At 56.7% G+C, this 27,590-nt stretch overlaps 1 protein-coding gene across 1 annotated transcript; it reads left to right on the top strand.

The window, feature by feature from the left end:
- Positions 1-174: 174 nt before the first annotated feature.
- On the top strand, positions 175-26,379 carry NUDCD3 (NudC domain containing 3). Its single transcript, XM_021544842.4, has 6 exons — positions 175-406; positions 1,840-2,132; positions 14,684-14,816; positions 18,909-19,052; positions 24,596-24,784; positions 25,365-26,379. The coding sequence occupies exons 1-6, from the start codon at positions 215-217 to the stop codon at positions 25,473-25,475; spliced, it is 1,062 nt and encodes a 353-aa protein (XP_021400517.1). The 5' UTR covers positions 175-214; the 3' UTR covers positions 25,476-26,379.
- The last annotated feature ends 1,211 nt before the right edge of the window (positions 26,380-27,590 follow it).

Genomic DNA, 27,590 nt, shown 5'->3' with positions numbered 1-27,590 from the left:
CACCGGGGACATGGCGCCGCGGGGTTCGGGCGTCCGCTGCTGCTCGGGGCGGCGGGAGGTCCCAGCGGTGCCACCGGGGGACCGGGAGCGCCTCGGAACCCGCAGCGGGCGGGAGGGGCCTGCCGGGCGGGCGGAACAGAAGCGCGCCGGGCGGGTTCCGGGCGGACCGGAAGCGCGGCCGATCCCGTTGCCGTGACAGCGGGCCCGGGCCGCCATGGAGGCCGCGCTCACTGACATGTACGACCAGGCGCTGCTGGGCATCCTGCAGCACGTCGGCAACGTCGAGGAGTTCCTGCGCATCCTCTTCGGCTTCCTCTACCGCAAGACCGACTTCTACCGGCTGCTCCTGCGGCCCGGGGACCGCCTGGGCTTCCCGCCCGGCGCGGCGCAGGCCATGGCCCTGCAGGTACCAGCGGGGCGCGACGCGGCCGGGCCTTGCTGCCGCGGGCCGAGCGAACGGGCCGTGTCTTCCCGGCTGCGCGGTGCTCGTGTCGGGCCGGCGGCGGGGTTCGTGCGGGCAGGGCGGGGGTCGGCGTTGCCCGGAGGAGCGCAGAGCAAGGCAGGAGAGGTGCCTTGAAGCGGGGGAAAGCGTCGCCCTCGTAAGAAGACGGGAAGCCCCCGAGGCAGGCGAGGACTGCGAGACCCCGGTGGGAAGAGCCGGGTTCGACATCAGCTCGGACGTTGGCCCGAGCTTGGGTTCGTGTCTGGTGTACCCTGAAGAGTTTTTGGTATGGGCAGAGTGAAGGAGATGCAGCGTTCCTGCCGTGGGAAGGGGTTAGTGTGGCCTCCTGGCTGCAACCAGAGGTTCCCCGAGTGTGGGGACGGTGTGCAAGGGGCTCATTCCTCCTCATCCTTGCCCAGCTGCAGTCCGGGGGATGCACTTCTGAGCTACTGCTTTGCATGATCCACGCAGGGCTGGTGCTCACCTCTCCCACACCCTCCCCTCTGCTCAGTGCGTGGGGAGGAGAGCTGGAGTGAGTGGCACGAGTGTGTGTCCTGTTGTGATGGTGCTGGCAGGGCCATGTCCTTTGTCCTGCACCTCCTGGACCCAGAGGAAGACTCAAATCGAGCAGGTGTGCCAGTCCGCTGCTGGAAGTACTAAATCTGCCTCCAGAATGTTCCTGGGAAACGAAGGAGGGCATTTTAGAAGGTGTTTACAGTGCCAAAGGCTAGCACTGGGGTGGGAGACCTTGCAGGCCGTTCAGGAGGCAGCTGCAGGGTCTCAGTGGCCATCACCCCTTGCTGCAGACGCAGCAAGGGCCTCACGTCTGACCTCCAGCCTGCACTGGACAGGCATGGCTGGGAGCCAGGTGAGGGGTAGGGTTACATCTCCTGGATCACATCTGCTCCTGCACCTGTCTGCCTGGACACAGCCAGTGCCAGGTCAGCTATCCTGCAGCTTCTCTTGGGGCAGCTCATCCTGCTTGCCTCTTGGAGACACTGTCTGAGACCAGGCATGCGAGTGGTCCCTGTGTGAGCCCTGAAGTGTGGGGAAAGGGAGGCTTCATTGGAGCTCCCTCCCAGCCGAGGGCTGAATCTCACCACTCTGCTTCTCCCTGGAGTAACCAGCCCTCTTGCCAGGCTAGGGTGAGGTTGGCTCTGAGAATACAATCCTAGAAACAATTCCAAAATGCTGCCAGGAGTTTCTGAGGTGTGCTTGATGTAACCATTGGAGTTTTCAAAGAGTCATCAGCTGTTTGTTTTGGTGACTGAAGCAGCTCGGGGTAGGTATGTGGTGCAGAGAGGAAAGAGCAGGTGCCCCAGGCGTGTGGTGCTGCTCATTCCCTTCTCTGGGCAGAGCTGGAGCGCTGCTCACTGGGTTTGCTCTTTCTCTCCCAGGCATTCCGAGTGTTTGAACGGATGGCCAGGCAGGATGATGAGAAGAGGCGCCGGGAGCTGGAGGCGAAGCTGAGGAAGAAGGAGGAGGAGGAGGAGGCAGCTGCAGCCGCTGAGAGGGTGAAGCTGTGTCCTGCAGCTCAGGAGATCGAGGTGGAGACAACGGAGCACATCCCAGCTCCAGAAGCTGGGGAAGCTGAAGGCACCCAGGAAGCAGCTGCAGCCCAGGGTGCTGCAGCCCCCAGCCCAGGGTCAGTGGAGCCTCCAGGGGCTGCTGCCCCAGCAGAGCTGCCCACGTAAGAGTCTCTTACTTTCTTCACACTCCTGGTGGGGGGAGGCAAAACTGTGGACAGGGCATCCTCTGTTCTCTGCACAGCTCTTTTTGGGTTTTGACCTTCCTCTGCAGGCACTCAGCCTTTCGGGAGGCTGTGAGGATTACCCTTGCAGGCTTCCAAGGCCAGAAGCACTGTGTAACTCCCCACAGGAGGGCAGTAGTTGTTGTCCTGTGGGTGGATCAGCGTTTCCCACTCTGGTCTGAGCAGAGGAGGTGGCATATCCTGTACATGGCCCTACAAAGCTGGGCTGGGCCGTGCAGCTCATCCACAAACTGGTTATGGTGTGCATTTTTCCTTTTCTGGCACTTCTAAGGCTCACAAGGAAGTGCTGGCACCAGCCTGCAACCTTTTTGTGAGTGCTGGACTCCCTGGCGTGCTGGGAGACATCCCAGAAGCTGTATGGGAGTGTGCATGGATACCTGCAGTACCTGCAAGTTGGTGCTGGGAGTGTGCACAGATACCTGCGAGTTGGTCTGTGAGTGTGCATGAATACCTGCAGTACCTGCCAGCTGGTGCTGGCAGGCCTGGCCTGTGACAGGGGTTTGGAGCCCTCTCGAGGTCTCTGACCCAGCCCTTGGCTCAGAGCAGGGCCAGCTTTGAAGATGAAGCTGACTTTTCTCTTTAGCTAGGCGTGGTGGCTTTCCAGCAGTGCCAAGCAGGCTGCATTTGTGCAGAAATGTCATTGAGTCAAAGTCCTTCCACAGCTTCTGGGACACTTCCAGCCTGACTCTGCTGAGCAGCAAGATGCGAGCTGCGGAGGGTCAGTGTGGCCTCTCTGAGCCATGTACTTGAATGCAGGTCCTGTACAGGCTTCACTCGTCCTTCCCTGGCATCACCTTGACCCTGAGCCAAGTCAGAGCTGCCCAGCCCTTACTCAGGGCCCTCATGCCTCACTGAGGTTCAGACTCCCGTGTTTCTTTGCTGACCAAGCTGGGGGAGTGGTGCTGTGAGCTGGCTGTGCAGGCTCCATCTCCTCCCGTGCCCGGTGTGTTCTGTGCTCAGGCCCCGTGTGACGGCTGTGCCGACCCTCTCCGATCACCACAATGGTCCTGACCAGATGTGGGGCTTTGCTGTGCCTCATCCCTGCTGTCCCACTGGTGCTTGGTGAGGAGGGAAGCTGGGGCTGGTGATCCCTGTCCTCCCAGCCAGTTTTGGAGGTGTCATTGGGAAGAGCAAGCTGCCAGAAAGAAGTGGACCACTGAAAGAACCCCAAATCCTTTAAGGACTGGGATGGCTGATGCCCCTGAGGGGCAGAGAGAATTCAGAGCTCAGATTTTGGGGCATATTCTGTATGCCTCGGCATATGGGAGGTACAGTCTGAGGACCAAAATCTTGGGAGGAGCAAAATGATAAATGGCAGGAGCAGAGAGGTTTGGTTCTTTCCTCAGGAGATGGCTGGGCACTCAAACAGGCTCTGTGGTCATGGCTTCAAGGCTGCCAGAGGTCAAGGAGCATTTGGACAATGCTCTCGAGCAAATGGTGGGATTGTTGAGGTTGCCCTGTGCAAGGCCAGGAGTTGGACTTGATGATGCTCGTGAGTGCCTTCCAGCTCAGAATATTCCGTGATTCCATTATTCTAGGACAACGGTGGAGTCAGGTTCTTGGCTGGAGGCCGTGTTGGAGAAGAGCCTGAGCTCTGGCTGTGCTGGGGAAGAGCCTTAGATTGGCCACCACTGGGGAGGGGGAAGGGGGACCGGCAAGGACTTACGTGTAACTGGTGTGCATCCCACGCGGTAAAGATAAGCCAGGAGCCAAAAATGAAATCATCTGCAATGCCTGTCTTGGAGCTTTCTTGGTAAAGATGGGGGTGCCAGTCTGACCCCGATCCCTGGGCAAAATTAGCAAGTCAAAAAAAAGCCCTGCTAGAGTGCACAGCAGGGGCCTGGGTGTGTCCAGCCCAGCTGTCTCCCAGTGGAGAAGAGAGGGAGAGATTGGAGGCCCAATGAAGCCGTGAGCAGAGGGATCTGGGCTCGGCTGAGTGCCAGTTGCTCATATCCCCATGGAGGCCACGTTTGCTGTGGTTTGCCCCATGAAGTTTCACCTCAGGACTTTGGTTATGGGGCAGCAGCTGGTGTGAGGAGAGTTCAGCTGCCTGAAACAAATGTCAGCGCTGCGGGAAGGAAACTGGAGGGATCAGGAAGGAAGGTGGGGGGCTCGTGTGGGAGCAGGATCAGTCTGACAGCGAGTGTGGTGGAGCTGAGAGTGTGTGGTGAGAACCTGGTTAGAACTCAACCCTTGCATGTGCCACCCTCTGTGTCCTGGCACTGCTGGAGCTTGGCCCCTGTCAAACCTCAGACACTCAGATGCTGTTTTGCAGCCTGCAGCTGTGGCACTGAGCACCAAGCACTGCATGGCAGCTGTCCTCTGGGTGTTGCCGTGAATAGAAGGTGCCTTCTGCTGCATATAGCTGCCACTGCAACTTCTGCCCTCCCCAGTGGGCTCTTCTGCCTCTTCTCTTGCTGCTCCCACCGCCCCAAACTCACTGGTGGGGTGGAACAGCTGCAGCCGCCTTGGTGCCTGCCCAGTTTAAACACGTGGTGGGTGAGACCGGGTGCAGGAGGCTCCGTCCCAGCCGCATGAGTCTCGTGGTTTCCAGCCAGGGGAATGGGGTGGCTGCGGGCTGGAAGTGGGGCAGGTTTGGCCCGGGTTCGTCTAGGCGCTGCAGTTGGTTTCCGAGCCTGTGGGGGGCACTGGAGCCCCCAGGAAGGCAGCGGGGGCCGGGCGGGCACCCCCCGACAGACTATTAATAATTTAACCAACTGCTTAATTCTCCACAGCCCCTTCCTTCTGAGTAAAACCCGGAGCTACCAGCCTGAGTACGAGGGGCGCATGAGTAATGCACAACTCTGGCAGCAGGAATGCAGAAAAGAGCTTAAACAAAAATATTTTCCATCTCCCCTTCCTTCTCCCCGCCCCTCCAGCCGCTGGTGAAGAAAACCGCTGCCACTAAAATCTATATAAAAACTTGCTCATTCTGTCAACCTGACGGCTCTGGAAATGTAGGGCAGGTACCATCCCAGATCTGCCAGCTCCCATCAGAGCCTCGCGCTGCACCCGGATGCTGGGGTATTGGTTGGGAACATCTTACAAAGCACAGTGAGATGGTAGCAGCTTTTCCAGGGTTGATCCAGATGAATCAAGCCAGTTTTGCAGATGTGGAGGTTTTCAGGGCTCAATCTGGGGCTTGGCCAGGTCTCTCCAACTCCCTCACCTTCCCCACTTGTGAAAGGCAGGTGAATCAATTCCTCTTTGCTGCCCTGCATCTTGCTGTGCCAGATCTCCCAGCAGCAGCTGGTCTAAACACACCGAGGACGGAGGTGGCTTTGGAGTGACACTCATGCCAGGAGCTGTGCCAAGGGGGACAGAGGTCTCTGTGCCACAGAAGAAGCCAGGCTCCTCTTGCAGCTGCCCCAGTTGTTCCAGCTGTCCCTCCCCAGTGGTTGCAGCTATCTTGCTGTCCCTGCCTTGCCAGGAGGGTAGCAGGCCACAGCCCTCCTCACACTTCACCACGGGGCTGTTCTTCCTCGCGGTGCAGCTGCACAGTCCCAGCTCTGGCTCTTCCCCCATCTGCTCCCAGAAGCCATCCTTGCCTGAGCTCAGCTCCTAATTTTGAACACCTCTGCTGCCCAGCACCCTCCCCTTCCCCCAGCTTGGATTCCATCCTGCATATATTTGCCACACAGCATTTAAAATAGAGCCTGGCAGCCCACGTGTGGCACTGCGCAGCCCGGCCTGTGCTTGTGCTTTATGACTTTGGTTCCTGGCTTCCCTCTGCTCCTTGCTTTCTCCCAGTGTGAACTGGGGGGGAAGCTCTCATCCCCCTGTCCTGTGAGTCCCTTCTCTTACTCCATGCATGGGCAAGAGATAGTGCAGGAGGCTGGGAAAGGCAGTCCTGAAGCCTGTGCATGATGGTGAATGTCTCACCTTCATGTGTTTCTCCATCCAGCTCTTGTGTCTCTCCCAGGTGCTCCAGCCATGTGTGCTCAGCTCTGGTCTGTACCTTAGAGATCATCTAGGCAGGTGAGGTCTCTGAGAGGAGGATCTTTGGGTGTGGACGGCACAGCCAGGGCTGGAAGCAGGGCCACTGGGGCATGGACCAGCGTGCCAGGTGGACCCAGGAGGATGGGCAAGTCCCTCATGCCTGAGGAAGCCTTTGGCTGCTGCTGGGCAACATGCAGAGCAGAATGAAACCTGGGGTCTCTGTGGCCATTCACCTTCTGTGGTGGGGAGAGAAAAGAGGCAGCAAGAGGAGTGGGCTGAGGTGAGGAGGGGGCTCTTCATGGCTCCCCACTTTGTGGGGCCTTGAAGGAGACCCTTGAGGTGTTCTGGAGTCTGTGAGTGGGGAAGGCGCTGCGCTCACCCTGTGCACACAGTGCCGTTGTGCCAAGGAAGGGGGCAGACGGGCTGCTGCCGAGCAGCAGAGCCCTGGCCACGCTGCCTGCCCTGGTCACCTGGTCCAGGTGAGCCCTGCCAGCAGGCCGGTCTCCCTGGCATTGCTCTGCTGTCCCTGGGAGGGGGTGTTGGGGCTCAGCAGTGACCTACAAAAATCTGTGGTGTGCTCCCTGGCTTGGTGAGAAGCTGACTGGGATTGAACTAGAATGCATTAATCTGGTGAGCTGACTCCTAACATTCCAACTTTCCTGAGACCCACCATTCCCGGAGCCCCCACGACCTGGAGTTAACCCTTTGTGAGATGCACTGGGAGCATCCCTGGGATGACACAGCAGTGCTCTGGGAAATTTCCATGAGGCGCCTGTGTGAATCTAACTCAACTTAGCAACGGCTTGGCTTTGCTGGAAGCCCAGATGGCATTTTGTTGTGAGGTGCCTGCAGGATGGGCTTCCTGGCATGGCTGAATCCTCCTTGAGGTGCCGGGGACAGGAATTTCACTGCTGGTCACCCTCTTGTTGGGGAGTAGAGCTATGAAGAGGAGCTGTTGCTGCACGCTGCTAACTTCAAGGCTGGCTTTGTTTGTCTCAGAGACTGCATTGTCCCAAGCTTTCTCCTCTCATGCCTTTTCCATTCGGAAGGGAGGGGAACCCTTAGGTGCTCAGCAGTTTTGTCTGGGACTGTCCAGACCAGAAGCCAGTTAAACTGGTTTCCTTCCCCACTGCCCCTACGGACTTTCCTGATGAGCTCACCTCAGAGTCCGTGCTGTTCTTCCAGCCTGACCTAGAAAGGAGCTGATCTTGATCCATATTTAAGGAGAATCTGTCCTGGTTCCGATTCCTCTTATGCACGTGGGGCTGTGCACAGGGAATTCCTCCAGCACGGCCAAGGCCTGTCATGAGCAAGAGTCAGGCAGAGCTCAGAGAACGGCCTGACCTGATACAGCCAAGCTCCATCTGGCCACATATCCTGTCTCCATCAGCAGCAGATGCTGGGGGAAGAGGAAGAGAACAGAATGAGCGGTGCAGTGATGCTTTCTCTGTGCCTTCATCCTACCCTGATTAAATAGTGGCTCAGTGGTTTCTAAACACTTGGTCCTTCAGCCCTTTGTGGGGATTATTTTCCCTTTCTGAATTTCAGCCCTCCCATGCTGGGGGACTCTGCAACAGCATCCTGCAGCAGGTCCCATGCTGCACTGCCATGTGGGGCTGCTTTCTCCATGTGGGTGAAGAGGCATTGAGTGGGTCCCCAGTCCCCTTCTCTGCCCTCTGTGGGGTTCTTCTCTTATGTCCATTTTCTCCTTTCAGTCTGTTTTTGGGCTGAAGGGTCATCATTTCCATGCTTGTTTCTCACTTGAGCATCCCCTACATGATTGTCCAGTGTTCTGAGTGTTATCCCCATGTTTGTGTGTGGACCCACTGGTGTTCTCTGCCTCCTACCCTGTTTCTTTTCTCCTTGCCTGTCCTGCTTTTGCAGCGAGGCCAGGAAATCCTCTTCCAGCCACACGGTACCTCTCACAGTAAAGTGACATCACTCCAACCCCTTTCCCTGCCTTCCCAGCTCTCCTCAGCGCTGGCAGCTTTTTCAGGTGGGAGCAAGAGCTTCACAGGAGCTCTGTGTTGGTGAGACCTTCTTCTGCTGGCACGCCCCAGCATGTCCTTGGCTCCTTATGTGGCACTGAGGCTTTTGGCCCTCAGGGTCTGCAGCGCTGCACTCGCAGTGCTGTTGTGTTTGGTTTCTGGGAGGAATGTGTCCAGGTAATACCAAGGGAAGCAGGGAAATGCAACTTAAGTCATCTTTGCTAAGTGGAGTCTTTCTTGCAATGGAGAGGAGCCACTCCTGCTGGGAGAATTATTTTAATCCATATGCTTTCTCCCATGGTTGTGGGAACTTAACTGCTCAGGAAGCATCCTTTCAAAGGGCTGAAACACTTGGGCTGAGGGATTTCACGCCCTTGTCACTCAAGCCTTTTGCAGATGATGAGGAACAGTCAGGGTCCAATTTTCCAGTGCTCTTATGGAGAACCAGGCCCCTCCAGTTTGGTAGCTGAGAACAGCAGCAGAGTGCCAGTTTCCGTGTGCTGCACTGAACTGCTAAGGCTTTTGGTTGCTCTACCAAGGTACTGAGCTCCAAAATTAGGTCCTGGGACCAAAAATAACTAAATTAAAGCCTATAAATTTTTCTCTCAACAAGCAGAAAATCCCAGGGCTGGAAACCAAGGGACAGCATGTGCCCAATTTTTAGGTAAAAAAGCAATCGCTGTTTGCTTGGTTTAATATTGCAGTGTCCACCAAAAGGGGCCTAACATGGAAAACTACCTGGATTGGGCCAGGTTATGTTGGTGGTGCAGGGGTCTGAGAGGCCACCTGTGTGTCCTCTACTCCCACAGCTCCATCCCACTGGCTTCCTTTGGCCTTATCCCCCTTTCCCAGGGCAGCCTGGTTGGCTGCATGTAGGTCTCTCTCCCAGGAGATCTGTGAAGCCCAAGGTTGTATAAGCTCTGTGCAAACAATAAAGATCCCAGGGGTCTTTTCCAGACGGTGGCATGTCCTGCTGTCCTTGACCTAAATATCCCAGCAATAGTGAAATTTAGCCCCCTGGTGCTGGCACTCCAGCACTCTTCTGCAAGCCGGTGGTGGCATTTCAACTTGCCTAATGTCAGTAAGTTGGCGCTGTCGAACAGCTCTGTAAATAACTCGGGATGCAAAAGGGAAGGCTAAAAGCTCTCCTGAAGTGAGTGAGCTTGGAAAAGAGCAAGGCTCTCCTGCAGCAGGGAGGGGAGCAGAGCATCTCAGTGGGGCTGGTGAGATAATGGGCTATGGGGAGCTATTGACAGACTTCTGCCCACTTTGGGGGTGAAGAAGACTTTCCAAAGCTGGATTTGGGTACTCCAACAAACCAAACACACCTGGGTTGGAAAAAGTCCTGAGGATTGGGACGGCCCTGGACCACTGCTGTGCTCAGGGCTGGAGCTTGCTGCTGGACAAGGAGTATCGGAGAGGATCAAGACGGATCAGAGTGGATCCTAAAGCTTACTGACTGCAGTGTGACTTGAACTGTAAAGGAAGGGATTTGGCATTCAGCTTGCTTATTGCTGTGCCAGAGTCCTCATTAGTTGAAGTGCTGGTACAGAGAAGCCTTTGTGGAGCTCTGGGTGCCTCCTGGACTCCAGCGAAGGTCTGGGAGCCTCAGTCTACGTTTTCCTACCCTGGCACTTCCCAGGCAGAACCCAGAGACAGGAAGTGCAACTGTCCTGATGTTTTGATGCCAAAAGATGTTAAATCTGGAGGTGGGGGGGAGGGAGGCTCCTTTGCAGATTGCTTGCAGAAGGAGTGCAAAGCTGGGATTTTCCGTGCACACAGTCCCTGAAGCTTTGGGAATGCAGCTTTCTGGCTTCCCTACCTGTTGCTACAGCACCCACACTGGAACCCTGAGGAGCAGAGGGCACACTTTACCCTCATCAAAATAATCATAAAAGCTGGGGTTTTTTTTAGCTTTGGCTGAAGCTTGGTAGCAGCTTTTTGGGGTGCACAGACCTTCCTGTAGCTTGAGGCACTTTGGGTTCTCATCTGGAGGGCTAGTAGGCAGCAGTTCTGGAAATGTGTATTCCAGTAAACCTGTATTCTGTTGGTGTGCTGGTGTCTTTGGGTGAGCGTGGCCTTCTGCAGCGATGCAGACCGGGCTCTGCCTGCCCCCTGCCTGCCTGGCTGGCTGGCACTGCTCTGTGATTTCTGCCCTGCTGGGCTGCGTGCAGCCCCTTTAGTGCAGGGAGGGCAGGATGCAGGGGTGGTGCAAGGTGCTTCCCCAGGAGGGAGCAGCAGGGATTTGTGGTAGTGTGAATGCCTGGAGGCTGCCAGGGGCCTGACGGGCCACGCTGGGTGGGTGACCTGAGTGTTGCCACGGCAGGAGGATGGTGGTTGCTGACATGGTGCTGGTTCCCAGCAGCCCTGTGCTACCTGCAGCAGCAGTTTCAGGGGGACAGACTGTGGGCTGCTCCTCTCATCCTTCCTCAGTATCTCCACAACTGGCCTGACATGTTTTCCTTAAAGCTGCCTAAATAATTCACCTTGACTAATAGCAAACAGCAGTGCCAGCTCTCGAGGAAGATTTCTGGGAATGCTGGTGATGCGAGGGTGTCTGCTGTACTGGCCACTGAGCTATGGCAGGCTTGACTGCTAGATCCAGGTATCCTGGACTTCCCTTCCTGAGAGGACAGGGATCATGCCCCCAGGCTGAGAGGATCACCTTCATTGAGATCTCAAAATCCTTGAAATTTTTTCCTTCTTCTTATGGGGGAAAAAAGAGGTCCATTGGCATTTTGCCATATCAGTTCCCTCCCATGACACTTTCCCACCTCTGCTCCTCATACTGCTGTGTCTTTTCCTCAACTTTTGCTTGCTTGCACCAAAACTCCTCAGTGAAAGGGAGCTAGGTGATCTGCCCTGCTTCTTCTCAGTTCAACCAACCAGATCCTTTGATGTGTTTGGTTCCTGCTCTTCATTTGTATCCAGCACTTTGTTCACAGAGGAGATGCTGCAGCTGTTGAGTTCCAGGGACAGAAAGGTGTTCAGCTGATTGTCCACAGAGCAAGGATTGCGGCTGCCATTTCCACATTGCTCAGCTCATCGTGCGTCACCAACCCACGGAGCTGGGAATCCCGGAGTAAGAAATGCCCAGAAGTCTGTGTATCGGGCTTGACATACGGCTCCATCCTCAGACATGCAGCATGTCCCTGCCACCTCTCAGGGAGTCCTGGTCCCCAAGTGCGGCTGCTGAGGGTCTCACCCCGTGAGTAGGGAGGGAGTGGCTCCAGTCCCAGGGACAGAGCAGCGGCTGCGCCATGTGGCTTTGAGGAGTGGGAAACAGATCGGCTGCTTCTCGACGGTGCATTGTTAAAGGTTTCACCTCCCCCAAAATGACACATTGCGAGCAAAAATAGAACAAGACAGAACACATAGACCCACCCCCACCATCCCCACCACCCGACAGCCAAGTGCACGCAGTGCCAAACCCTTGGGTTTAAAAGCTGGTGCTTTGTCACCCTCTCTCCCCTCAGTCCTGCCACCACCTGCCCCAGCCCAGCAGGCGTTCAGGCAGTCCAGTGAGTGACTGTCGCACCAGGAGCAGCCATACTGCTGGGACAGTCGCCACCCAAGTCATGCTGTGTGCTGGATCTGGCCTCTCCCTTCATCTGGGGGGTCTGGGGATGGGAGCAGGAAGTTCTCTCACCCACTGCACAGTGGTGATTTTCAGATGCCTTTGGCCAGGAGAGCCACCTCCAGCGTGGCAGCATGTCTTGGCCCAGCATGCTGTGAGGCAGAGCTGTCTCCTGTGAATGGTGAGGGAAGCTGCCTCCCAGCCAAGGAGCAGGGTCCAATTCTGGAGTGCCACTGGTGTGTGCTAAGCACAGTTGGACCAGGCAGAGATCTGGCTGGAAAACCTCCAGGAAAGGAAGAGTTGCTCCAGGAGGTGGTAGAGCTGTCAGCCGTTTGTCAGCAGTGCCTAACAAGGCTGCGGCCTGCCTTCACCACCCTGGATCCTCCATGACTCCAGAGCTGGAAGTTACCCTGGCAGTGAAATTATCCAGGCTTTGAGAGTCCCCCAGGGAAGCTCTTCAGGGGTACAAAGCCCATTGCATGGATTTTTAACATTGGAAACAGGGCTGAAGCAGAGGTTGGTGGTGTCTTGGGTAAACACCTGGAGGGATTTGGACTGGGTATTGGGGAGGAGTGGAGAAGTGATGGCACTGGAACTCACACCCTCAGGATGAGCAGCTATGGCTGCAGGGAGGTTTAGGCATGAGGGGGAACTTCTCCCCCAGAAGCTGGATGAGGGGCTGCAGGGCCAAGGGAGTGGGGCTGAGCTTGTTCAGTGAGCTGCACGTGGTGGCAGATGTGGCAGTGACATGTCCCTCCTTTCTGGAGAGTGACAGAGCTGTCCCACAGAGACAGCTGGGCTGGGAGTAGGGCTGCTGTCCTGCACAGTCCCTGTACTGTACAGAGACACTGGACAAAGTCCTTGCAGAGCAAGTCCTGCCTCAGTTTCCCTGCGGCACAGTTAACACTGGTTGTGGGGCTGGTGAGTCCACTCATGCCCTCACAGGCAGTGAGATTGCATTTGGTAACCTCCGAGTGGGGCCACAACATCCAGAACTGCCTGGCTGGGATCTGCTCTGCCCTGGCGCTCTTCCCCTGAGGAAGAGAAGGCGCATCCAGGGCAGACCTGGTGGCTTTGTGACAGCAAGGGATTGCTGTAGTTATCTGTGCTGGGGCCATGTGGTACGTCTCACCATGTCTGCCTTTGTATGAGTGGATTTCTCCCATTTTTCATGACCTGCAGCTGGTCTCACGAGCCTTGGCTGGGCATAAGCCCACTGCCTCCTCCTGCTCCCTTTTGAGTTTTTCCCAGGCGAGGTCTGGGGGGAGCAGGCCAGTGGAAACAGCTGTTTGATGGTTCTTGTCTGGTTCATTCATGATTACGGGGAGCCAACACTTGGAATGACTTCCTCCAGGTGACTTGCTAGCAGGTTCAGGAGGAGCTAGGTTGGGCTCTGCCTTGGCTAGCATGGCCACTGAGCCAAGAAAGCTGGGCTTCTCATGAAGGGAGGCTGCAGAGAGCTGAAGGGTGGTGCAGGTAGGACTGTGGGGTGTCGAAACCCCCTCCATGCTCCTGCCCCGAAGGTCACAGAGGAACAGAAAGTGGCCGACACTGCTGAGAAGGAAACATTCTCTTAGGAGGAAAAAAACCCAGCTGGGTTTAAAATCGGGTCAGATTTGTCCTCTGGTTCACCATGTGGCCATGTGGCCAACCTGGGGTGTAGGGCAGGAGTCTCATGAAGCTGTGCTGTGCCTGGCCAGATGCCACAGCATGGGTAAACATCTTGTTGAGGGCATTTAACCAGCCAAGCTGCCCCAGGCTACACACAGACCCTCCTCCCTGCCAGGGGCTGATGCAGGGTGGTCCCTGAGACAGCTGCGCCTGGAGAGCCAAGGTGGGTGCCAGCACTGGGCTGTTCCGAGGTGGGGACCAGGGGACACATGAAACAATGCCTGGGGCCATGCCACCGCCTCCCAGCACGTTTGCTTCCCTCGGGGCTGAGCGCTGGGCCCTGAGGACCCTGTCACCACAGCCCCTGGTCGCCTGCACCATTCAGCTCCTCGCCCTCCAGCCTGTTTGACTCCTACAATCCGGGGGCGGTTGGGAAGCGACAGCTGGAGCCAACGCACCAGCCCGGTGCACGCTGCCATGCCAACCCTGTTTCCATGGCAATGGGCACCCAATGGGCGCCTGCCAGGCAAGGCCAAGATGCCCGAAAAATAATGCGATGCCCCCTGAAATGGCCAGCTGAGGCTGAGAGCCGCTGAGCGCCGCCACTCCCAGCAGTGCCTTCAGTGGGAGCAGATCAGAGCCACCCCAGTCCACGGGTGTAGCAGGGCAGGTGAAACCCTTGGTGAACCCGGTGAAACCATAAGGAAAAGAAATGGGGAGGTGTGCACAGCCACGTTGACAGCCCCCTCTGGCTGTCTTACAGCCTAATTTAATTTAAATAGATGGCTCTTACATAACCCTCAGGGCACTGTGCTGCTGGAGCCAGCCCCACCCCATACTAGTGAGGGCCCCCCCGGGTGGGGGTGCCAGGAAGGCAGTGGGGCACAGGAAGAGGCTCCCCAAGGCTGTCTGTGCCCTGGGGCTGCTCTTCACAAGCCCCCCCTTTATGTAAGTCCCTGAACCCCATGTTTATCCAGCTCCACATTGAAGCCTAGGTGGGTATCAAAACATTTTAAAATAACTCTGCCTTTTGTTAGCACCACAGCTATCTTTAGAAGAGATTTGATTTTATTTGAAAGCCCTCTCTGTGAGGGTTCAGTGGAATAGATCCCCAGCCCAGCAGTTTAAAGGGATATAGGTGTGGTAATCTCCTTTCTTGGCTGGAAACACTGTATTGATTATTGCTTATCGATCTGATAAACTCCATCTTACCCCTGCAGCCATCTCCTCAGCTTTTCTGACATTTCCACATGCCCTCCCGTTTGGTTTCTTGCATCCTGTACTCAGGCTTCCTGTTCTCTCCAGGCCCTGATCTTTCTGACATTTAACATGTCACCTCTTTCTCCCCCCACCAGGAGACAGGAGCAGTTCCAGACAAACCCTGACAGCTACAATGGAGCTGTGCGAGAGAATTACACCTGGTCCCAAGATTACAGTGACCTGGAAATTAAAGTGCCTGTGCCCAAGCACATTGTCAAAGGCAAACAGGTAAAGTGATGTGAATAGCATCTCTTTAGCATTTCTCTTTCCTGGGAAAGCTTTCCTGGGAGACTGTGTTTTGTATTGAAGGACCAAGATGTGATTGTACCTTGTTCCACAGTGTGAGTCTGGTGAGGACTGAGGTCACAGCCTGTCTGTGTTCCTTTTGTGTTGCAGTGTCCTCTGCTCCATCTCAGCTAGGTTCCCTGGCACTGCTTTGCCCTTTCTGTGCTTTTTCTTTCTGCTTCCTCTACCTGCATACTCACACATGTGTTTTGGGGCCTGGCTGGGGATAGATGCCCTTCCTCAGTTGTTCCTCTGGCTCTGAGTGTCTTCTCTTTGGAAGCAGGAGCTGCTGGAACGGCTCCTCTGGCACTGGGGAGCTGGATCAGGCACAGCCCCTGTGTGGCTTGACCTGCTCTAGATGGAAGGGAGCCGGCCTGGGCTGGAGGCTGCGGGCCAGCCCCTCCCCCTGGCTGCCTTCCTGCACAGAGAGGTCTCGCCTCTCTCTTTGGCTCAGGCAGGAACTTCCCTGTTCTTGTGGTCACGTTGTTTTTCCTGTACCACTTCTGTTGCCTCCTGGTCAGGGACCCAGAAGGAGTGTGCCCATGGCTGGCCTTAGCTGGACCTAGAAGTTTGAACTCTTTCCCAAGTGTTGCCCTTCCTTCTGTATTTTTCCATTTGGGAAGCCTGTGCTCCCCCACCTCCTGCCTCTCCTCTGCTTCCAGGGTGGCTGAAAGGAGCACACTGGAGTTTGTCACTGGCTTCAGCCTACACAGCTCCTCAGCATGCCAAAGAATGTCACTGGCAGCAGCAGCAGCAGCCTGGGCCAGAGGGGTGAGGGGGCACACGGCTGCCACAGGCACAGCAGGGCACCAGGAAGATGCATCTCTCCCAGCGGGTCTCTAAAACAAACCCAGACTGTTTCTTGAAAGGATTCTGGGGTGTCCAGATGGATATTCCATCCCTCTGTGTCAAATTTTGATCACGATTCCTCTCCCTGACTTAAGGAAGTTTCCTCCATGCCAGGGAAGTTGTGTTCTTGCCAAAAACCCCACACAGGCCTCTGTCTGCTCCATCCGTGTCCATGGAGAGATGCAGGAGCTCACAGGAGTGGAGATGGGATATGGTTTCCTGACCTTTCCTTGGTTCAAGACTGTGCCATTGCTGTGGAAGAGTCCCTGCACCTCAGAGTGGGCAAAGGAGGCTTCAAGACACCCCCTTCCCATGCCAGTGCCATGGCTCTGCCTACCCTTGCCCCACTATCTGCCCACACTGCCCTCTTGAAGCAATTGGTTGTTCAGATGCTGGACTTTCCTTCTCCTTGCACTCTTTTTCCTGGTGTTTTGTTCATCCATCCTTTTTGGGGCTCCTCTTGGCAGCTGAGTGTCCATTTCCAAATGATTCTGTGTATTCCCAGCATTGGGGGAATGAGAACAGACAAGCTGGGTCCTGGGTCAGAGCAGGAGGACTCAGCCATTTAAAAGCTCTATGTACTTTGGACATATTGTTCATGGGTACTTGCACAAGAGCAACATTCTCTCACATTCAGACAACTTCATATTTTAAAAAAATTACCAGGTTTTTGGCTTCTGCCTGCCAGGACAACATTAAAAATTTCCCCTTTTGGTCCCTGGGCTCAGAGTGCACCGAACTCTAATGCTGCTCAGTCTTCCTTATGGCACTTTTTGGGTTTCAGGCTGTTGCTATGGCACATTTTGCTCTGTGAGCTTAAGGTTTCCTTGTATGGAGCTCAGGTGTCCTTGGAGCAGGAATGGGCGATTGGGTAGATGAGAGCATCTTCCTTCATGGTCCCCACCTCTCTGATCTACTTGTGGGCACAACAGAAGCCCACGGATCTGAGCACTCAAATAGAGATGATGACTCCAGGCCTCTCTCTTTGCTGAATTCAAGAGGAGACAAGCTCAATTCCTCTCTCAGTTTGTATTTGCTTGTTTGAGCTGTGTGGGCGGGCGTGGGCATTCAGTGTGCACAGAAATCACTGTGGTGAAAAGGCCACAGCACACAGACGAGAGCTGGCTTTCCTTGGGAGCAGCCAGGTGTTTTGGGGAGCAGAGGTGCTCACAGGGAGCACATGGGAAGGGACAAGATGCTCTTGGCCTTCCTTCAGGTGTGGGCTGTCCACAGGTACCCCCTTGTGCACACGTGAGTCCTCTCAGACGTGTCCCTCCATGTACAGAGGGGCAGGACTCCCTAGCAGGGCCTGTGCTGCCTCTGTCCCCACTCCTGTCCCCACTCCTGGGGGGCTGGTGTGCTGGGTGCAGGTAGAGACAGATGTTGAAATTGCTTCTCAGGTTGTCTACTTGCACAGCAAAATGGCCAGGTGAAGTCTTCCCAGATTGTATCTCTTCTTCCATTTGGGTCTCTCTGCTCCCTCTCCCAGTGCTGGTCCCAGAGCCACCTAAAAGGTGTCCTTTGGTGCCACCAGCTATCCTGTGCAGCCACCTGTGAATAAAACCCTCTCACATTTGGTTGTTCTCATCCATGCAGAACCCACAGACACAATGCCTGCCACAGACTGTGCCTTCCATGTCTCCAGCTTTGGAGTCACCTTGCTTTTTTCCCCCTGGTCCTTTCTGGGCAGGCCCTGTACCGTGCTGAGAGCACAGCATCCGTAGCTCTGTCCCTGCACCCAGGAACGTGAGCTGGTGATGGTAGTGGAGGGCAGAGCCTCATCCCCATGCCTTGTCTCTGCAGTAAGGTGTCAGCACTGGGCTGGAGGGAGCTGCTCCAGGGAGGGAGCACCTCCTTTGGAGATGTTTTCATCCCAGGGCAGCTGCTCTTGCAGAGGCTGTCCACTGCTACATGTCAGGTGACAGTCTGTTGTCCTCTGCCATGCTCACATCCCTTCCCCGATCCCCTGTGAGCACAGGCTGCTCCCGGCCATCGCACTGGAGCTCAGTTACCAGGTGCCATGCGTGCTGGGCCTCCTCTGCTCCTGCCAGAGCACGCAGCAGGTTTGGGGGCTGTACCCTGGTGACATCAGTCAGACACAGCTGCGGTGCCCTCCCTGGCTGGAGCAGCTCTGCCTGTCTTCTGCCTGTGTGGAGCTAGTGAGCTGCTGGAAGTCTCCTAGGTAATGGATAATGTAATAACATTTCAAATGAGATCTGCAGAGCAGGAGGAAGATCTGGGGGAACTCTGGGAGAGAATGCAGGCAAATCTCACTGCAGTCTCCTCCTCTCGGGCCAGCGCTGGGGGCCACACTCCTGCCCCTTCCCAGCCAGGTCCTCCCTACATCCCCTGGCTTGGCATGGACTCTGCTGGCAGCACCTCAGGGCTAGAGGGGACAAGAAAGAACATATGGTCTCCACAGAGACCGAGGGTACTGCGTGCCTCTCACAGCCTGCCTCTGTCTCCCCAGGGGACAGCCATGTCACCTGCACGGCAGGTCGGAGCAGGGTTCCCCATATGGCTGCTGTGGGCGGGAACTGGCCCCGTTCCTGGGGACGGAGCTGCCCCTGTAGCAGGGAAAGCGTGCTGCAGCATTCCTCCTGCACGCGGCCCCTCCTCACACACCCGATGGGAGGCCTGGGCTCAGCCCAGTTCTGGCTCCAGCAGCAGAAGCAGAGCCAAGGAGCAAGCTTTCAGCACGGTGCAGCAAATAGGAGATGACCTGCTGCAGCCCTAGAGTAGGAACCCCCACACTATCAGCCCCTGCTCAGCTATCAGGATGGCACACACTCATGCCCAGCTTGTCACGGTGACAGACAGGCACACTCTTGAAGAGCTCTCTCACAGCAAGTAGATGTCCAACCTTTGAATGCTGTTTGGAGGCCTGTAGCATTACTGGTCTTCTTTGAGGGGAAACTGAGGCACAGGGTAGAACCAGCTGCCTTGACTCCTTCAAGGGTCCCCCCGATTTCTGGGCTGTACTGCTTTTCCTTCCCTGAAGAGGTTCTCTCTCTTCTCCAAACTGTTGCTTTTTGCTATGAGAGAGCAGCGGGATTCTCACCTTGCTGCTACAGGCAGGGCTGGAAGTTCTTCTCTCTCTCATCTCCTGCAAGTGCACTTGACCCCAAACCCCAGCCTGCACAGTGAGATGGGAAGCAGGATTATTGTGTCTGTCTTTGTTTCCAGGTGTCTGTGGATATCAGCAGTGGTGCAATTCGTGTAGCAGTGCTGGAGGGAAGCAGCCAACACGTCCTCATGGAAGGGAAACTCACCCACAAGATCAACACGGAGAGTTCCCTGTGGAGCCTGGAGCCTGGGAAGTGTGTTTTGGTAAGGGTGGTCTACACCAGCTTTGTCTCCTTGGCTCGCAGCTCTGCTGTGCTTAACCTAGGAAACTGGAGCAGCTGGAAGTCTGAGCCAGCTCTAGATGTGTCTGGCTTTGCCTGTCCAATGTCTGGCTCATGCTGCCCTTGACTGTGTGCTGTGCCTTGCCTCCTACTCCTGACTTGCCTGTCAGGGTGCGGGCTGAGCAGCACGACTGTCAGGCTGGGCAAAGGGGTGCCCAGCTCCAGCTGAGGTCAGGCAGCACAGCCGTCACTTGAGGGTGGTCACTGTCCTCAGCCCCAGCACTGCAGTGCTGGTCCTGCACACCTGGCCTTGCTGACTGCCTTCCAGGATTTTGCTACCTATGACCACCTTTGCCCTATCCTTTTCCACCCAGAGGCTTTTCCAGGAGAGTTTCAGGAGTCCCAAAGCTGTTGTGAGACCCAGGAGGGGACACGTGCTGTCTCCTGGGAGGGAGTGAGCTGGCTCCAAGCCTTTCTCCCTGTGGCACGAGGGTGACAGCAGATGGGCACGCAAATCCAAGCCCTCACAGTGGAAAATGGAGTGGAAATGTGCTGCCAGAGTCAGGAATCCCGTGGATGGTGTCTGGGGAGGCTGCACAGTGCCACTCGACCACTGCTGATCTGCAGGGATATACCTCGAGTGACAGGCTGGTGCCAAAAGGCTGAGTGAGGTCCCTGCCAGGGAGAGGAGCTTCTCCGATGCCGCTAGGCCATTGAAGGGATGTAGTAGTGGCATCCTTAACCTGCACTTTGTAAATATTCATAAACATTTTGAAAATTAGCTTATCTGGGACAAAGAAACAATCCTGGAAAGGCATAAACCCATTGAAGAGGAGGTGGCCCTCCTGAAGATGGGTGGCTGCTCCGCAGTGTGGATGGAAGTCTGGAAGTCCCTGTGGGTGTTCCCAGCATCAGCACAGGAAGCAGTGTCTCTTCAGAGACACTTCCCGTCAGAGGCTGGGAACGGTGCGGGTGGAGCAGGGCTCGCTGCCTCCTGGAGTGGCTGCGGGCAGCGCGGGGAGCAGAGTGGGCCCGTCACCCCCAGCCCCAGAGCTGGGTCTTGCCTCGAATAGCACGAGCCCAGGCTTGTGAGGATCTCCAGCTGGCTGCCAACATATTGATGGTGGGATGAGATCTCGCTTGAAGAATTGTAAGGTAACTGGAGCAGAGTGAGTAATCCTCGCCCAAAGCATCTCCTTTTTCCATGCGCTGAGTAGCCAGGAGTGGTTTGTGCCTCCTTCCAATTCATTCATCAGGGGACACCCACCCTTGTGGGAATGCATTGCTTCCTTCAGTGCCTGGATGGGGTCACTGGGGTTTATTTGGAGCTTATGGGGCATGTGGACCCTTTCTGTGCCCCAGTTTGTGCATCGCTCTGTGTGAGCTCCAAATGCAGCAGTTGGGCTGTCTGCCTTCTGCAAGATGCTGCAAGGTGCCACCTGGCTTTCCTGTGGGACCCAGGGATGGCATTCTCTGGCACGGTGTGGATGCAGCCAAAATGGAACTCACCCAGGGCCAGTGCTGGGGCTGCCTGAGGAGATCCTGCCTGCCTTGGGGACTGCTTGGGGCTCCTTGGTGGCCCTGTCCATGCTGCGTGTTCGTGGTCTGTGAATTGAGGTGATCCCTGCAGCAGAACTTGGTGCCAAGGAGGTGGAATCTCTCTTGCTTGGTCCTATCTGTCTGAAAAGGTCTCAGTTCTGTGCAGAGAGGCTGTTGAGTCCTGTATCCTCTTGCAGGACGTCAGGGATCATCAAGATCCCCAGATTCTTCAAGAGGCTGCAGTAACAGCTTTTTCACTGTCCTCAGCCTCCCTGGTCTCCTCCCAGCTCCCTTCTGGGATGCCATTCACAGGTGCACCACAAGCAGACTCCCTTCTCCTCAAGCTCTTACGCTGGGAAGATTTTTTTGCCTTACAACCCTCCTGGTTCTGCTTCCCCCATCCTGCCTGGTGTTCTTATTCATATATCATCTTCATTATGTCACTCTCACTCCAGCAGCCCCAGAACTCCCCTCACCAGCATTCAGAGACCACTCTGCCTTCCGCCTCCTGCTCCATAGAGCTCTCCCAGCTGGAGCCCAGGCTGACACCAACCTATTTCTCATCTCATCCTTTGGCACACCCGTGTGCATGGCAGCAGAATCCAGCTGGCATTGTTCCGCAGTGCTCTGGCGACATGGGGTGGGGGCCTGTCCATACCTCCTGCTCGGGATTTTGTCCCAGGATGGTGCCCCTGCCTGTGGCATGCCACACGATACCCTGGTCCTGGGTGTCATCCCTGTACTCTCCCTTCTCTGTCACACCCGCTTGCTTGTTGAAAGTGAGATTAAAATAACCTTGCTGTTTTTAGCAATCCCCACTGGGTGTTGTGCACAACTCCTTTTGGTATTATTTTCGTTGTGGAGGATTTTTCTCCCATTCCTTCTCTTTTTCTCTTCCTCTCAGCCTTTGTTTTCCATGTTTGGGCTTTTGTCAGCAAGTTCCTGCCTTGAACGTTTATTACAGTCTTGGTTTGCCATCCTGTGAGCCATGAGGCTGAGGGGATGCAACTCGGGGTGCTTGGCCCTGCCCTCCCCGTGCTGCTGAGAACAGCATTGCTGACTCCTCTGTCCCCCTCAACACCTCACAATGATTTCTGAGGTGACTTTGGCTGCTGTGATTCCAACAGGAAAGCCAGCAGGTGGAGGTTGTCTTCCCATGACCTGCTTACACCCTTGGAGGCATCTCTCCAGGTTTGACAAGGTATTTGGCATCAGTGAGGAAACGTTGTGCTAAGGCGAAGCCCAGCACCGACAGTGAGGGGTTGTGACCTTCCCAGCAGGGTGTGGAGATGGGACATGACGCTGTGTCCATGCCAGTGCTGCCTGTCACCTGCTGGAAGGTCTCTCCTGCTGAATGTCCCATTGCTCCTGCAGCAATCCTCCTTGCAATCCACCATTAGCTTAGTGCTTTTCCAGGGAACAGCCCATCCTGGAGTGGCTGAGAGCTCATATCTTGGACACTGGCATGAGGACACTGCCAGCTTCAGATACAGCTTGGGGCTATGCCTCCTGCAAGCCTCCCTCTCCTCAGGCCACAGTTGCAAAGGCTGTTCCTGCCTCCCTGTGCACCCCAAAAGGCTCAGCTGGACTTTTACCCCATTGGGACCCACCAAGCAGACCCGAAATCTGGCTGAGGGCACGGGCACACCGCAGGGACCTCATCCTTCCTCAGTGGCTCTCAGCACATCTGGGGCCCTGGGGGGCCAGCCAGAGCTGTTGTCTGGAAAACTCAGCAGCAATGTCAAGTGTAGGCAAAGCTTTGCCTTGTCTCGAAGTGAGAAATATAATCAGGTTGGGGTTTGTCCTTGTAGAAGAAGCCATGGTCTCTCCTGGAGCCCCCCACTTTCCAGAGCTCTCCCCGGCAGTGCCCACAGCCTCGTGGGAGCCTGTCAGCTCAGTGCCAGAGCCTCTTCCTTGGGCAGGTGGGTGAGGACTGGCATGTGTGGGGAATCACCCAGAGACCTGCCATGGCCTCTCAGCTCTCCCTTACTTGCACCTTTGGGCAGCCAAAGTGCTTGTTGGGGGATCCAGCTGCATCTCCATCACCACTGGCTCTCATAACCCAGACACTCAGCCAAGCAGGGCTGGATCCACAGAGGACATTGCCAGAAACTGTCCAGGAAAATAGCCTGTGGCTGTGTCCCCCATCCTGGAGGTGGGACCTGTCTGTGGCAAGTCCTCCAGCACTTCCTTGAACCACAAAACCACAAACTCACGTGAATAGGGCAACCTTTGCCCTGACCCATGGACATCTCATTTCAGAAACTGAGGTTCACTTGGAGTGAGTCTCACTGTGACAGCTTTCATCCTGGAATAAAGAGGGATGAACGGATCACCCCAGGCAAGCTGCAGAGGTGTGCAGATGGTGTGGTAGGGTGCCAGTGAAGGAAAAGGGTTTGGTAGGGAAGGAAGGGAGGATGGGTTTTCATCCCAGATGCTCTGGGATGAATTTCCCATTCCCCAGTGCTCTGGGGTGGCTTTGGGGTGATGCCTGAACTCAAACACTTGTCCGTCCCTCTGCCAGCATATGGCTCTCTTGGGGCCGTGTGTGCTTCACAGCAATGCCATGTGAGCATGGCTTGTGCTGGATCCCTCACTAGGAAAGTTCACAGCTTGCCAGCAGCACCACGGGGTCATCCCTCATGTTCCAAACCTGAGGAGCCTGAAGGGTGTTCCTGCTGCAAGTGTGGACAGTCGGGGTTGCTGCCCCTCCACTTTGCTTTCTGTCTTAGGGTGATGTTCTGGGGGCTCCTCCGCTCCCCACCTGCCCACCCAGGGTTGGGAAGCCCAGGAGCAAACCCTCAGTGGCTCTCCCTCCCCTCCAAAGGGGAACTGTGCAATTAAAAAGAGAACAAGCATGCCTGTCTAGCTGGAAAAACTAACGCCTTCCCCAAGCTGGAATATTTTACTGGCTCTGCTCTCCCAGAAGGATTAAACCTCAGCCACCCCCTCCTGTATTAATTGGTTCCTTTTCTTCACACCACAGAGAAGCTTGGCTCCGTAACAGGAATGGCTGTCCGTGTTCTCCCCTCCGGAGCTATTGAGCTTCCTGGGAGGTTTGAGCAAATTGTATTGTCTGCCTTTATTGATGATTTTGCAGAGGCCGACGAATGCCATAAATCTGCCCTGCTGCTGGGATTAGTGCTGAAATAACATGGGAGGAAACAGCCCACTCTTCCTGGAAAAGCTAAAAGCAGGTTGGAGTTCCTGTTGCAGGATGCCCCATGCTGGCCTCAGCACAGCCCCGTGGCCAGCCAGCTCTGCTCAAGGCACTGCCATCGGGGATGCCTGGGACTACAGGGCTTTTCCCAGTGAGGATGTTGGCTGGAGCAAGGAGATGTCCCCTCTCCTGGTCATCTCTCCGGGGCTGCTGCTGAGCTGCGGTGCCGCGGGAAGCAGGTGCTCGCAGCCAGAGGGGTGGCACAGAGCAGCAGCTGATGTCCTTGCCTCCTTTGGCACTCATGCTGCTGCCCACCGAGCCAGTGCCAGGGGAGCTGAGGCCAAGGTTCCTTCTAGGCTGGGGAAAGGCAGGGTGGCTGCACTGCCACACCAGGAGCTCTGGCCCCACACTCCACTGGACACAGCCTCCTCCTCTGACAGTCCTGGGCTCTGTCACTGCTGCTGTGTCAGCCATGCAGCCCCGGGCCAGTGTCACCCCCCGGCAGGCGCTGCTGAGGGACACTGCTCCTGACTTGGAGCCGTAGCTGAGATTTCATCCTTGGGGTGTGAGCTGGGGCTGTGGGGGCCCACAGCAGGGTTGTGCACAGCCTTTGGCTGCTGAGGAAGGGAGGCACAAGCATCCCTCCCCCTCTGCCAGCTGTGAGGCTGGATTGGTGTGAGCTTGACTTCCACTCGTGGGCAAGCCCCATGCTGCTGTCAGCCGAGCTCTGCATCACTGCCGTGGAGCTGTGAGGTGGGCAGGGGAGCCACATCCTCAGCAGGCCAGGGCCTCCTCTCCCCGTTTGCTGACCTACACCTTGTCCCCAGATCAGCCTGAACAAGGGGGACGAATACTGGTGGAAAGCCATCCTAGAGGGTGAGGAGCAGATCGACATTGACAAGATCAACAAGGAGCGCTCCATGGCCACAGTGGACGAGGAGGAGCATGCTGTGCTTGATCGCCTCACCTTTGACTACCACCAGAAGCTGCAGGGCAAGCCCCAGAGCCATGAGCTGGTAGGTGATGGCTATCTTGTGCCCATCCTGGCCCTCCCACCTGCCCTTCAAGGGTCCCATCTCCAGAAAAAGGGGCCCCATGGATCTGCTCCATCTCAGAGCTCTCTTCACGCGTCCCCCCACACTAACATTTCGGGGGGATGAGGTTCTGCTGAGCGATCTTTTGCCGTGCACTCCTGTCTTCCCCTTCCTGGCACCCTGGCAAGTGCCTGTAAGCCCAGACTCCCTGCACCAAGGATGGGCCCCACATCCCTACACCTCTCTCCCAAGCTGGCCCTGCTCAGGGCTGGACCTCATGGGCGTGAGCTCAGCCCGACCCAGGAGCTGCCCTGGGTGCTGACTGCCCTGGGTGCTGTCTGCCCTTCCCCAGGCAGCGAGGAGGAGCACAGAGGTGGTGTGTGCCCTTGGCAATGACCACTGCCAGCCAGGGAGGAAGGGCACTGCTGCCCACACCCCTTCCCATGGGTCAGGTGGTCACACAGCCCCAACACCTGTGGGGTGAGGTGCAGGGGAGAGCAAGGGGTGTGGGGAGCAGTGTGGCATCACCCCAGGCTGATGGAAGCCTGCGACCTCTTTGCAGAAGGTGCATGAGATGTTAAAGAAGGGCTGGGACACCGAGGGCTCGCCATTCCGCGGCCAGAAATTCGACCCCTCCATGTTCAACATCTCCCCCGGCGCAGTCCAGTTTTGACAGTGGCAAAAACAACTGAAAAATAAAGCAGGGAGAGGCGACCTCCCCGCCCTGGATGCCCACCAGGATCCTCACACCGAGCACCAGTGCCTGGGACTCACTGATCCACGCTGCCAGCACCCATCCGTGCTGTGTGGGGAAGCCTGAGGAAGTGGGCAGATTTACATCCTGTCATCACAGCAAGCTGGGCACCAGGACCCCTCTGCGCCCCTCCCCTCCCCTCCAGCTTCCGATGCTCCATGTTTTTCTGGAATAGAGGGGGCATGTTGGGTCACATTGGGTGACAGTTTTGGTGGAGGAGGATATTGCTTTCCGGGTTTCTGGGGATGCGGAGACCTTGCTACCCTAGCCCTGGGCAGCTTTGTCCCTCACAGGTGGAGATGGGTGCTGGGTATGGGCAGTGGGGATGGGGAAGCCTGCCCCTGCCTGCCTCTGCCAGCACCCTGCCCACCTGGCACCCCCAAATCCTCTCACCAGTCCCACTCCAGGGTGTCCCGGGAGGCTGTGCTGCCCCTGCCCTCTACCCAGCCCCAGGGGAAGCTTTCACCTGGCTTACCCTCCTTCACCTCTTCACCAGAAGGTTGTCGGGACACAGGAGTGGGCAGAGACCACAGCCATCCCCTAGGGTTTGCTCCCCCTTTGTCAGGGAGCAGCAGGGGTGCTCCCCACAGCACTGGCATCAGGGGGGCTACAGGCTTACCCCTCCTAGCCAGCAGCTGGGCAGGAGCTCTGAGACGGGTTTCCCTGGCATGGTACTTAGGGGTCTGGGAGTGGGTCCAGCCTGGCTCTCACAGCTTCCCACCAGCCCCCCACCCTGGAGTGTGCGGGCTAGGGGCCCCTGGCCATTGCCTTGTCCAGCTCCCCGCTGCCCACCCCCCGTTTGCAATAAACACTTGTCACCGTGGGGCCTCTGAGTGATTCGGTGCCACCCTCGGGGAGATGAGTGTGCCTGATTCTCCACCATCACCTTGCTTTTGGGACAAGGACAGGGACAGCGTGCCTGGGGTGTCTGCCGGCACGGGCTCCAGACACTGGGTTGGATGTGGTGAATGTGGGATACCTGGGGGAGAGTAGAATTTGGGGTCCTTCAGGGTGTGGATATAGGATTCCTGGGGGAGAGCAGAATTTGGGGTCCTTCAGGGTGTGGATATAGGATTCCTGGGGGAGAGCAGAATTTGGGGTCCTTCAGGGTGTGGATATAGGATTCCTGGGGGAGAGCAGAATTTGGGGTCCTTCAGGGTGTGGATATAGGATTCCTGGGGGTGGAGGGAGTGAATCTGGAGATCCCTGGGAGGGGCTAGGTACAGGATACCCCGAGGAGGGCTGGATTTATGGGCTACGTGGGTGCGGGGATGGAATGTGGGATCCCGGGGGGGGGCCTAGGTTTTGGCGTCCTTGGGGTGCGATATGAGATCCCTGGGGAGAGGTGCTGGATTTTTGTGTCCCTGGGGCAGGGGGGTGGATATGGGATCCCCGAAGCTGGCTAGGCTTCCTGTGGTGGGTGCTTTGGGGATGCCACCCCCGTGGTGTCACCCACCACTCCCCCCTCTCCCCTCCGCCAGCGCCGGCATCTCCCGGTGCCGATGCGCACAGCGGGCCCGCGGCCCCCCCGGTCCCCCCAGCCGCCCACGGTCCCCATGGCAACGGCAGCGCCAGCCACCCGCCGCCCACCCGCGCCCACCCACCCCTCCGGATGGGGGGGACACCGCTGTCCCCGGGCCCCGGGGCTGCTGCTGGTCTCGGGGGTGGCCCCTTGTATGTCCCCCGCACCGAAATCCACCCCCGCACCCTGCCGCTGACACTGGGGGTCTTCAAGGTGCCCTTGGGGGACGCCGGGGGCGATTCTGTCCTGCCCCGACCTCTCCCGGGTGTTGTGCTTAAGGAGGGTTGGAGCCTGGAGGGGTTGTTTGGGGTGACATCGGTGCGGGCGGAGGGAGCTCGGTATTGGGGGGAACGGGGGGGATTCCCCGAGGGGGGGAGAAGGCAGGGCACGGATGTGGGATCTGTGAGCAGGTTATCTGGATATTGGGGCTTTTTAAGGGGAGCATGTGGGATCCGGAGGGGGTGCGGGTTTGGGGTCCTTTGCGGGGGGGTTGTGAGATTCCTGAGAGGGGT

The sequence above is a fragment of the Lonchura striata genome, chromosome 22 (genome assembly GCF_050655825.1).
Source record: "Lonchura striata isolate lonStrDom1 chromosome 22, ASM5065582v1, whole genome shotgun sequence".
In the NCBI taxonomy this organism is placed as follows: domain Eukaryota; kingdom Metazoa; phylum Chordata; class Aves; order Passeriformes; family Estrildidae; genus Lonchura; species Lonchura striata.
Note: the sequence above shows the minus strand (reverse complement) of the source record. Positions and strands in the feature narration are given on the sequence as shown.